This window comes from Mustela erminea, chromosome 19 (genome assembly GCF_009829155.1).
Source record: "Mustela erminea isolate mMusErm1 chromosome 19, mMusErm1.Pri, whole genome shotgun sequence".
In the NCBI taxonomy this organism is placed as follows: Eukaryota; Metazoa; Chordata; class Mammalia; order Carnivora; family Mustelidae; genus Mustela; species Mustela erminea.
This window is the reverse complement of record NC_045632.1, coordinates 57,902,505-57,914,847: the sequence shown is the minus strand read 5'-3', so window position 1 is coordinate 57,914,847 and position 12,343 is coordinate 57,902,505. Positions and strand designations below refer to the sequence as shown.

The window sequence follows — 12,343 nt, the reverse complement described above, 5'->3', positions numbered from 1 at the left end:
TAAAGCAGCTAATCCCTACACGGCTGGGTTCTGGGTAGCAATAAATTAGTCTTTCCATGTGTCCATTTCCCCATTAGTAAGCTTTCTGTAAGGAATGTTTCCTTTTATAATGCACATAAGATACTTATTTTGCAATAGGAAGAAACATGCTGCTTTTCAAATCCCTGCCAGTTTGGAACCATACAGGCGGACGGGGACTAGCAGACGTGTCTAGGATTAGGCATGTTACATTGTTGCCTCTACGGGATCCCTGTGGAGCTTTGACACCGCGGGGTGGGGGGCGGTGTGGGGGGCGGCGTGGGTTGCGGAGAGCCCTGGGGTTGGTAGGTTCGGACTGGGTTACAGACCTGGTGCTAAGCAGGGGCTCATCCCCATGGAGTGGAGGAAATGCCGGTTGTCCCCTGGATCCCAGCAGGGCCCCGGGGCCCCAGGGCACAGAATGAGGGCGGGTGTTAAGCTGTTTATTGTTCTGAGTGAGCAGAATTAGCAGACTTCACGCAGGTACTTGAGACGCACATGCCGCCCTCCAGAAGGCCCGCCTCCTTCAAGGGCCGCACACCTCTGATTAGCGATGCTCTGACTGCTGAAAGATCGCAGGCCCTTTCCGGGGCCTGACAAACCCCAGAGGCCCTGGAGGACAGCGACACAGGCCAGGGGCGCAGGGGGAGTTTCCTGGGTGTGGGAGGACACACGGCTCGACTTCTCGGGCCAAGACCCTGCTGACGCCGAGGGCCAAACACACGACACGCCTTATGTGGCCGGGTCCTCATCACACCTCACCAGTCGGGAGTGTTCAGCCCATTTTACAGATTTTTTATTAAGGGAGCTCAGAAAGGTTGTCTGGCTCTGTGAGAAAACGTCGTGCGTTCATCCATCCATTGAAAGATAAGTACTAAAGCCGCAAGTGACAAGTGCTATTCCCGGTGCGGGGGAAACAGTAGCAAACCCATCGACAAACCTGCGACCTCACGGAACCTGCGTCTCCCGGGGGCGGTGGGGGGTGAACACCACAGGGGGCGGGGGGGGGTCTGAACATCAGGTACACAAGTGTCTGGTCACGTTCAGTAAAAGGAAGGGAGGGTGGGGGGTCCCGCGTGGACGGGGTCTGAGCGCACACCTAGCGCTCCCAGGAAGCCGGCTGCTGTTGGGCCTGCCTGACGCTGTGGGCGTGCCGATGTCATATCCTGGCTGTGACGTCACGCTGCAGCTATGCCGGATGTCCCCAGCGGAGGAAACTGGGGGAAGGTCCAGGGATCGTCCCAGGTCGTTCCTTACCAGTGCATGGCATCTACAGTCATCTCCAAATAAAACGTTTTTTAAGAAACAAAAAATTATCCACCCCCCCCCCCGCCAAAATAATAAGAGTAACGGCTGCCATCTGTCAGGTGTGTGGTGGGGCCGCAGAGGGAGGCTGGCTGCCCTTCCACCAGACCCCTGGGCTCAAATGTCAGCTCCACTCTGTGCCTTGGGATTCGTATCCGAAAAATGCGTCCGAGGTGTTCCCCCTACCTTCTTTGGTCGGTACCCAACTTGTGCCGTTTGTTTCTTATTGTTACTCTGTGGAAGGTTCTGGAAGGCTCTGAGCTGGCCCTTCAGGAGCATGGGTCATCATCTTACATAATCCTCACAGCCCTACTTCAGAGGCAGGACTAGACCCATTCACAGCCTAGACGGCGGGGCCGGGGGGGGCTCAGAGGGCGAGGGGGAGGCTCTTGGGCCCAGGCAGAGGGGGCATGGCTCCCGGGCTCCGAGGCTGTGGGGGTTTGGCTGGGGAGGGGCCTGGTTCTGCAGAAACCACAGCCACCCCAGAGCAGCACTGCGGCACCCTGCCCTCCGACCACCGCTGTGGTTTCGAGATGCCCACATCTCGGCGGAGCTGGGGGCGGCGTGTGGCTCCCCGTCACAGAGAGGCTGGAGCTGGGTCAGGGCAGCGGAGGGTCTGCCGGTCAGCCGGCACTCCTGCTTGCTTCCCAAGCCTGCCCCACTTTCTTCCTGTCTCAAGCCCCGAGCTTTGTCTCGGCGAAGAGAGGTCTGGTGTTTCCAGAAAGGGTTCTTCCGTTCCCTGCGAACAGACAGACCCCAGCTTGTCACCATCCCCCGGGAGAAGAGACAGAGGAGGGAAGCGGCCGGCCGCGCCCGGGTCTGGAAGGTGGGGGCTCCGGGCGGGCGGCGCACCTGCGGGACCACCCCAGCTGAGCCCCCTTTGTGGGGCAGCGAACGGAGGCCCTCAGAAGCAGGAGCGCCCCATGGAGAGCAGCAGAGCTGGCCGGGCCGCTGTTTGGACACTAAGAGGTTGTGCGAGAAAACATGACATCTTCCAGCTCCCCAGTGCCAGCCTCTCCTCCCTGGACTGCCGACGGGGAGCCGAGCCCCCCGGGTTCGCACCCCAGCTCTGGCACGTGCTATCCTTGTGCTGCAGGGAGGCCACCTGCGCCTCACTTATCCCATCTGCAGAATGGGCACAGAAGGAATGTCAGCCCCACAGGGTGGTTGCCAGAGGGCACGCGTGAGGCCCTGTGACGCTCCCCAGACAGCGCCTGGATTGCTAGATGCTCTCTGCCGGTCCGCGCTCCTTACAGAGGCTCGCGCTTCACCAGAAAGCGAGGGGGCCAGCGGGGCACCAGAGTCACCGAGGACACGTAACAGGCGTGGAGGCTCCAGTCCACCAAGATTTGCAGTTTCTTCTTAGAAAATTTTAAAAGTTTGTGCTTTTTGTTTTGTCTTATGCTACATTTACCGAGGAGGAAAAAAAGCTACATGGGGACAGGAGGGAGCTCTGTGGAAGTCCCCTCCTGGGCTCAGAGCATCTTTGTTTCCCCAGCGTGGACGGCGAGGCCCTGGGCTGGGAGTTGGGCGTGTGCGTTAGCGAGGGCACGCTCACTGCCCGCAGCCCCAGAAGCAGGCGTCTGGGACAGGATCTCCCTGGTGCGTGTGTCTCTGCTTCCCTGCCACGCACAGCCCGGGCTGCGTCGGGGATCCTCCGGCTGCTGCAGCCCCTGGGCCCAGGCTGGTCCCCCCGACGGGGCGTCTCCGGGGTGCGGTTAAGAAGAGCAAAGCCTCCGCTGTCTGTCTGCAGTCAGGCAGGGCAGCTCACACAAGAAGCCTGCCTCAGAAGTTTAGGGTCCAGGCAGGGGGTCTCGGTCCCCGGCTGTCCATGGAACTGCCCCGGGGCTGGTAAGAAGCACTCGCGTCTCCCCAGTCTCTGCTGTGGCACCAGATATCTGCGCTGTCCATGCTTTCTAGGGAACCCAAGGGACACTCACCAGGCAGGGGGCTGGGAGGCTTCGGGTGGGAACAGCCGGAGACGAGCTCCGGCCAGCTGACCGAGAGGCCAGACCGTGAAGGGGAGGGTGATGCGGGGTCCATCCTGCCCCTTCCTCGCCAGCCCCTTCCCTGCCTCTCCTCGGGGCTCCAGCCCAGCTGCTAGCAGAGCCTCCCTTTCTCCTCCCCACTCATCCCTGCCCTACCGTGTTCTTCTCCCTCCCTACCCACCTGTCACCCCTTCCCTGGTTCTCTTCCCTGCGTCCCAGGAAGGACACACACCCAGTCTTCTAGTTCCTGCCCCTCCCGACCTCCGGGCTTCCCACACTGATGCTGGAGAGGGGCAGGGCTGTGGCCCCAGGCTGGGACGGATAGCCAGGCTTCCTAGACGCTCTCCTTGACCAACCGGAGTGGCACACAAGGCTTTTCTAGAGCAGCATTGCTCCAACTCTGGCCTCAGTCCCCTGGGCCACTGCCTGTCCACCTGGGGTTCAGACCACACTCTGAGCACCTCCCTGCCAGCATTTCCAGCTGTCCCGAACCCTGTGGCCTGATGAGGACCCAGAAAGCTCAGCACAGGGGTTGCTGTTGGGCTGCCTGCTGTCCTGCTGGGAGGCCATCACCAGGGCCCCCGTCCCCCGGGCCAGCATGCACGGGCATCAGCGGTGTCTGCCAAGAAGGGGGCAGCGACACCTGCCCAGGAACGAAGGACGGCACTCAGGGCCGCCACTCCACACTCTCATGTCGCGGAGCTTTCGTTCCCACACTGCAGCCCAGGGTGGCTGCACAGGCCTTGGGTCTGAGCTGGAAGGCACACCGCTCATCTGTCTGCGTTGGGACAGGGAATAAAATTTCCCGAGCCAGGGCCCCGGGAGAGATCAGGTTTTACAAAGGAAATCTGCAGGGTCTCGAACTGCCTGAGAGGATGTGTAGCGACGTTTCAGGCTGATAAATCAGACAGGGGCTGTGGGTGGCGGGTCCCCTGTCCACTGTGTGGGTCAAGTCGGTTGGCGATGGAAACGGTAGAGTGAGTAAGAGGCTCGCTTTCAGGGCGAAGAAGAGAGACGTGATAGCTCACCCACCCGAGCACTCACGTACACCGCGGCACGGGGTGGGCCCGACCGGCCCTTCTCGGCCCAGCTGTGAGCTGGTTCCCGGACACTCGGGAGGAGGGCCGGGAGAGGGCCAGGAGCCAGAGGGTGGTCGCTGAAACGTGCAAAGAATCCCCGAGGCGGGACGAGCCTCCGCAGGTTCCCAGCCCCCTCGCTGTTTACAGCAGGAGGAAATGTGGCGCAGAATTAAAGACACGCCCATGGCTGCACAGACGGTGGGAGCAGACGCCCCATCTCCCCTCCCGACCCCCTGCAGAGACCCCAGGCCCCGTCCGAGGTGGCGAGCGCACGCAGGTACGCTGCAGCAGGGACACACACGTCTCATGAGCGAGCAGATGTGGGGAAGGGGTGGGACTTTATATCCCCAGTGATTTTTTTTTTCATTTGAATGTAGACATCTGGCATTCTATAAATAAAATAGAAAATGTAAATATTGTAAAACCCATTAGAGAGTGGTTTTAGGTTTGGTGAGAGCGCGGGTCCGCTGCTGCCCCACTGCACTGAGCTGGGAAACCGTCACCCCACACACACACACGCACACGCAGGCCCTCGGCTTGCTGCCCGTCACCCCTGTCACCCTTGTCACCCAGGCGCCCAGGCTGCATTCCGCTGGATGAATAAACTTGAAACCAGGGGCCAGTTTTCTCCTATTGATTGTGTTAACAGTGTTGATGAGCTACCTAAAAACTTCACTGCTTTCATTTTATCCCACGGGGGGAAAACGCTTTGTGAAGGGAAATCGCCAATGTTTCTGCCGTAGGAAAGATCCCGTGTGCCCCCACTGAAGCGCGAGACGTGCCCCAGCGGATCTCCAAGACCACGTTTAAAACGCTCCTTAAAAGACATTTTCTGTTCGAGACATATTAAACAAGCTTTATTTAATAATGCTCGATTTGACTTATCCCGTCTAAATATTTGCTCCGATCAGCAACCATTCGATCCCGGCTTCGTTCCTGGCTGCAGACTAATTTCTCCGGGTTATTTTTCTTTGGTGCAGGGTCGATCCCAGAGGCAGGGAAACTGTTCTCGGGTTCCCTCCTTTTCTCTGCTCTATGCTGTGGGTAGAACGCTGTAAAAAGCCTGAACTGGAGGCCGCGTTTATAAAGTTTATGTTGCTTGTCCTCCCATCTGTCTGGCTGAAGGCAGAAAATGTCATTTAAAAGACTTCTCCTAATCAGATAATTATAAGGAGAGATTTCTCCTTTTTAAGAAGAGCATCAGAATCTAAAGAAATTCCCAAGGAGGTGATCTTTTTCGGGCGCGTTTCGCCGTCTGCCTTCCCCCATTCGGGGTTTTTTGTAACAATCGCTTTCACGAAACACACGCTCCCTCATTAGGCGTGCAAGAGGCTAGGACGGCGCGCAGAAACAGAGTCATTTAATGTCTTAATTCACTATGTTCTCAAGCAGGGAATGACACTTTGGTTTCTGCTAACTTTGGGGACACTCCGTGCAGGTCTTCTGGTTACTGTCACTGCTCCTGTGAAGATTTTATCACCAGTGTCTAAAAAATAAAGCCTTTTCTTTTCTTCTCCTTTTTAGGTTTTATCTTTGCGTGGGCGCCTTCAAAAACAGCCACCTTGAAGCCACGGGTCCCGGTCACCTCTCTAGGTGTCACAAAGCATTCACAAGGACACAGACCTCTGGCAGCTACTCCGGACGGCCGCCCAGGGTAAGCTGGACAGCGGCGAGGGCCATCCCTTATCTGCGTGGCCTGGTCGCAGGGGCTCTGCTCCCCGGGCGAGAGGGTCGTTTATGGTGGCGGGCCAGAGCCTGGTTTATGGAGCCCCCCGGGTGGGAGGGTGCCGCCCCGCCAGCCCGCGGCCTGCCGGGCCTGAAGTGTTTACCGCTGTGCTGATTTACACCGCCCAGGTGTTCGTTTGGGAAACATCTCGGCTCCGAGCTGACACGGCGATTGCTCGGGATTTGCAGACTTAGGCATTTTTTTCTGTTCGTAACAGTCCAGGACCGGGAGAGATGGTTAAGAGGAAAAAAAAAAAAAAAAAAAAAAAAGGTGCTGGGCCAGAGTGGTTCGTGTCCTACGATTTTCACACGGGAGAAAGTGCCAGCCCGACGCCCCACAGCCTGCCCCACGCAGGAAATTCCCCGGCCCCGAGTCTGCCCCCTCCTCAGACTAATTCCCTCTGTCTGCTCGCTCCTTGGCCGTTCAGGAGTGCACAGATGCTCTGCGGGGCTTCCTCTCTGCTCCCCCAGCACCCTGCTGCATTGCAAAGGGCTCCTGAAGGAGGACTGTCCTTGGGCAAGACTCGGGGTCCTCGGGCTCGGGTGCGGCAGACACGTCCTGGAGAGGGAGCCTGGGGTAGGTGGGATTTGTTCCGCGTGGACCAGCCTCAGCGGCGGTGCTGACGCTTGGCTGGACCCGCTCGACAGAAGCTTCTCACTCAAGAGGACCACTTGCTATTACTCTTGCTCATGTCCAGTGCAGGGGACACTGTCGCCGTCTGTCACCGTGTTTGCGCTGGGGGTGCCGAACACCCGTCCCGGGGCAGCCTTGTGTCCTCTGAACGCTGAGTTAAAACGTGCCCCAGGAAATCAAAATGGTTTTTTCATTTGCCCAAAGTCACGTATTTTCAATTGTGTTAATCATATCCATCCAAACTCCACTTAAAGGACCTTGGACATCAGACCTCTGTAAGTTTGATGAAAAAGAAAACAACTATACTTTGGCATCGTAGAATATCATATCAATATATATATTCTATAACATGGTGAATATGAACTGTATTCACATCAAATGAATATTAATTATATTCATGTAAAATATTAACAATGAATAATAGTGGGGTGAGGGTAGGGGAGGATACCAGTAAGGGAATTGAGAATGAGTCTTTGCGTTTTAATTTTTGAAAATACCTTTCTTACCCATCCAGAAACTAGTGAGCTCTTTTAAGAGTTCATTCCAGTCTAGCGTTTCTCTCTCTGACCGAATGTCTCCAAAGCCATCGCTTGCCACCTCGCACAGTCTGCAGACGTAAAGCATTTGGTCAGACATGGGTGGGTAGGGAGTAGGGGCCAGGAGACCCAGGGTCAGCAAATGATAGGATTCCTTCCGAGTCCATGTTTAAAACCGTCTTTTCAACCAGGGCTTTGAATACTAACAAATTCACTAAAAAAGCATTCAAACCTCCCCCGCTTGTGCTGCTGTCTCCTGGTTTAGCCATTTACCAGCATAAACCTCCCACCATAGAAGAATATCACTGACTTGCCACACTAAACAGGGACGCATTCCCCAGCAGCGCGGCCGTTTGAAATTATCAGCCCCAGGGCAAGAAAAAAAAATTCCAGCAATAAAACAAAAACCTTGATTGCTAAACGTCAGGCCGAAGTCCTTTCAAGTGATCACGGACTCCCGAGGAAAATGGTTTTTCTCCGTGACCGTTCACGGCCTAATCTCGAGAAGCACCATGGAAAATAGCCTGCGGATTCAAAGAGCGAGCTCTGACGTTTGGAAGGACTTGTTTGCCCTTGCTGTGGACTTCCCAACTGCGTGCGTTTGTGAACCTCCATTCCGAATCCGAGGAGGACAGACGCATGGAAATACGTGTGACCACAGTCCGTTGTAAAGAATGGCCTGAGAATGTTGGATTTTCAGACACACGACACAACAGCAACACCCCGTGAGCACGATTCCGCCGAACACCCGGATTCGTTTACTCATGTACTTTACCTCTGCGGGAACCATCCCAGAAAAGCAGGTGACTATCGAAAGATTTTGTTTTCCATTCTAAATAACAGGAGGGATCAAATGAATGTCATTCTATGGGGTCTGAACATTAAAATGTACGAGGGAGTTCGCCAGGATCTGGTAAATGGCTAAACAGATTAGTGGCCTTACTTTTTAACATATAAACATCTGAAACCCGTTTCCTGTTTAAGAAGAAGAAGGAAAAAAAAAAGTCTAGGTGGATGACCTCGGGCACTTTTTTTGATTAACAAATGTGAATTGTACATCATGGTGGAAAAAAAAAATGGCGCACGCTTGGTGGTCTTTCTACAGTCTGTATATGGGAGAGAGAGAAAAAAATACAAAAATAAACGTTACCTTCTCACTTCCAGGGTGGGCAATGCCATTTGTGCAGCGGCGTCCAGGGCTCTGGCAAATGTTAAGGCTGTCACCACGGACAGAACCCCCGTGGTCTGTGAGCCTCGATCGCCTCCGAAGAAAAACATCCCCCGCATTCTTGCTGGCGGGCCCTATCTCCAGGCCCCGGGCTCGGCCCTGCGGACCCGTGTCACCCCGTCAGGCGGCGCAGGACACGGCTAATCTAAACCCACGCCTTCCCCAGCCGGCCGGCAGCCGGGCGAAAACCGGGGCCGGTTCGCTGCCTCCGTCCCACACGCAGAGTCGGCCTCTGCCGTCAGGGTGAAGCCCCAGCTGTAGCTTGTTCGGCCGAGAAGGGCCTTGAGGTTCTGGCACGTTCTGACAAGATAGATTTTATAGGGTTTGTGCTAAAAACTTGATATTGGAAGTTGGGATTCCAATTCCACATCTCAAAGGATAACAATAACAGCTGGGACCTTGAGGAAATGTGTGTGCGCCTTCTGTTGAAGAATTCCATAATAAAAGCTATTTATGTCAAACACCTTATAAGGGAAAGATTTAGCCCGAACGTCAATATAACATACAATACTTTGTATGCTCAGATAGGAGGGAAAAATCCGCATCCGCGCCAAATAGTATTCTTGGTTTGGACTATCGGATGTGTGGGGCCTTTAAAAATTTGAAGTAAGCATCTCCCTGCTTTAATTTACAAATTCGCCGAGTGAAGCTTATTTTCGGGGAGGGGTGGGTATTATTTCTATTTTTGAAAAAAACCAGGTGCTGATGAATCATGGTTTGTTTTCCCACGTCCTTCTGGCGAAAAAAGACGCAAAAGGAGCGCCCGGTTGATGTCCTCGCTTGCGCTCTGCCCGTGCGCCGGCGCTTCCCCTGCGGCCTGAGAGCAGCCGGGGCTTGGGGAGTCCCTGGCGCCCAGCACTTCTGCAATCCTGATGAGCAAACGGGTCAGCCGTGGGAGGAAAATCTCTCTGGGTGAAGGAGGGAGACGCGGCAGCTCGAGGCAGCCTCCGCCCTCCGCCGGTGGCCCTCAGAGGGGCTCCGGGTGGCACCCCACTCCCCAGCGACAGCGACCGCTCGTCCGTGTTTCCCGAGGAGAGCGATTCCACAGCCAAACCCGACAGGATTCCTGCAGAGGCCAGGGGCTCGGCAGTGACCATGCGGCCCTGCCAGGCGGGCTTGTTAGGGAAGCCGAGCTTCCTCCTTATCTTGTCTGCTCAGACGAAGAGCAGAGCCTCATCGAGAGGAGAAGAGAACCCCAATTAGCAGAGCCCGGAGACGCCCCCCGCCCCGCACCCCCTTGTGGGGGCTCAGCTCCGCCCTCCCCCCTCCCCGGCTTATCAGCCCGTGTGACCGGGTTAATGAGGAGAGCCCAGCTGGGTAGTGGCCGGAACGGTCATCCGCACAGAGGCCACGGGGACTAACGCGAACCATGGCTCCCCGGGCCCCGCTGGACCCCGTGGACGCCGACTAAAACTCAGCAAAACGCACGCTTCTCTCCTCCTGTGCTCGGGGCACAGCCTGAACGGACGGGCTCCGGAAAAACACGACTTTGGGGAAGGTCTTTCCCCCGAGCCTCAACCTTCTCTCCGCCGTCCGAAGGTTGCTGCGGGCGCAGGGGCCCCCAGCTTCCCCTCGTGCCTCCCTCCCACCCAGCACCCCACGGGCCCTCCCCGCATGCCCAGCCGCTGGCGGGCCGGGGGGACCGAGCCACATGTGTCCAGGCCTGGGCGGGACGTCCCAGCACGGCGGCCGCGGCTGGCTGCAAATGTGCCGGGGCACAGGTGGCGGGGGGCACGCTCTGTCTGCGGCAGCTGCTTCATCCGGATCGTCTCCCCTCTCCTCGGGGACACCCACTGCTCCATGTCACCTCCAACGCCAGGCGACGGCAGGAACAGGAGAGGCAGCCGCCGTCACAGGGGAGGCTGCTCGGTCCCCGATGAAGGCCTCATGGAGGCTATGTCGATGCTGGGCCCCTCGCCCCGCCACAAGCGCTCACAGGAAGGTCTCCTCTGACCCCCACGACGACCCAGGAAGCAGGGCCTCACGGCCTTCACTTTGTGGAGGCAGAAAGACCTCAGGCCCTGAGGACCCGATGAGGGGACAGCGGCCAAATCACAGGGTCAGGAGCCTGCTGTTTTCCCGCAGAGGCGGAACGTAGCTTCTGGGCTGTGATATGGGGGTAAAGCCCGGGTCACACCGCCCGGGGTGAGCCCTAGCCTGTCTCCCGGGCACGTCGCTTCACCCTCCGGAGCCCCCCAATGCCGGCCTGCAAAGTGAGGTAGTAACAGCCTCACCTCACGGAGTTGTTCAGGATTGCATGGAAGGGCAGGGAAAGTGTCCCTCGTGTCCGCAGTGCTCGGCAGACGCTAGGAGCTTGGTCTGGGACCCCAGCCCCACGGCCAGGCCACCTCTCTGCTCCCACAGCGGGTCACGGCCTGCAAGACTCGCTTCAGGAACCCCTCTGGGAACGGGGCCATGGTCTCGAACACAGGATAGCAAAGCTGTTGGGGGCAGAGAGTGTGGTCCCCGGTGTCTGCCCTCTGAAGCCCCGGCTGGCGGCAGATGCCTTCAGTGCCCGCCGGGAGGGTGGGCACAGCGCCCCAGGCCCCAGCCCTCACAGGGAGGGACCGTGCGGAGGCCCTAGGCCTGGCCTCGGCGGTCACATGACATGTCATCACAGACAGCCCCGAAGCCCCGGCAGGCTCGCCGCCCACCCACCAGCCTTTCGGCCACCCTAGCTGCCCTCTGGTTTCTGTCGCATCTGTTTGGACGGCAGCCCCCGGCGGGAGCTCTCCTTCTCCGCTCTCTTCAAAGTGCACCGGCCCTCACCCTTCAGACAGCGTGTTGACGCTTGCGCAGAGAGCCGCAGGAACAATAAACAGCGCCGCGGCCCGAACCTGTCTGCCCCAGGCTTCGGGGGCCTCCCGCCCGCAAAGGCCGGGCCGCGTGATGGCCGGGGGCTCGGGCGACGGGCAGACCGGGTTCCAGTCCCGCCCCTGGCCCCGGGGAGCTGTGTTTGCTCAGGCAAGTACCTTGCCTCCTCTGGATCCCAGTTTCTCCAGCCAGGGAAGGGCAGCAGAGATGGGCCCAGAGCTGGTGGGCGCGAAGTACCCATTATTGTGCTGTTGTTTAAGTCGGACTGCGCTGCCAGACGGGCGAGCCGGAAGGTCAGCGGTGGTCCCAGCGGCGTGGTGTCACTTGACGACCCCCCGTTCTCTCCCTACCTTCTTCCTCCAACTGCCAATAAAACCTGCCGCAGCGGACACGAGCCCGTGCCCTCAGCCACACTGGCCACTTAGAGGCCCCACACCCAGAACTAAAGTGATGCTGATGGTTTGCAAATATTTAAAAACCCTGCAAGTGGTGGGACCATGGGTGATTCTCCTCTCTAACATCCCCCTCTTTTTCTTCACTTGTTTTAAGTTAAGTTTTTCCTTTTAATCCCAGTTAGTTACCAGGCAGTGATCTTAGCGTCAGGCGACAGCACAGCGGCTCGGCCCCTCCACACGTGTCCCGCGGCCCATCCCCCACCTCCCCTGGCCCCATGTCCTCCCCTCTGTAGTGTAGTCCTCCCCTACACTTCTGCTGTAGTTAAGAGTCTGCTTTGGGGTTTCTTTTTTTTTCCTTTGTCCATTTGTTATGTTTCTTGAATTTCACATATGAGTGAGGTCCTACGGTGTTCGCCTTTCTCTGACCGCCTTGTCTCTCTCAGCATCATACCCTCTGGCTCCTTCCACGCCGTTGCAGACAGCAAGCTCTCGTTCTTTTTTACGGCTGCGTAATATTCCGCTGTGTGTTTAATACCCCTTCTTTATCTGTTCGTCTGTCAGTAGACGCTTGGGCTGCTCATAGATAATGTTGCTGTAAACACGGGTACTTGTGACAGGTGT

At 57.2% G+C, this 12,343-nt stretch overlaps 1 protein-coding gene across 11 annotated transcripts in view; it reads left to right on the top strand.

Moving 5' to 3' along the window:
* The window catches only part of LOC116578735, a 414,337-nt gene that overhangs the window by 241,477 nt on the left and 160,517 nt on the right, over positions 1-12,343 (top strand). For 5 of the 11 annotated variants that reach the window (XR_004281028.1, XM_032323162.1, XM_032323160.1 and 2 more), the window contains one exon: positions 5,915-6,044. Coding sequence is in view for 1 of the 11 variants with exons in the window: in XM_032323162.1 (XP_032179053.1) it covers positions 5,915-6,044 (130 nt within the window). In the remaining 10 variants the exon portion in view is untranslated. Of the gene's footprint in view, positions 1-3,055; positions 4,668-4,773; positions 5,618-5,914; positions 8,089-9,261; positions 9,338-12,343 lie in introns of those variants that run through there. The other 6 variants (XM_032323156.1, XM_032323155.1, XR_004281029.1 and 3 more) reach the window with 5 other exon arrangements.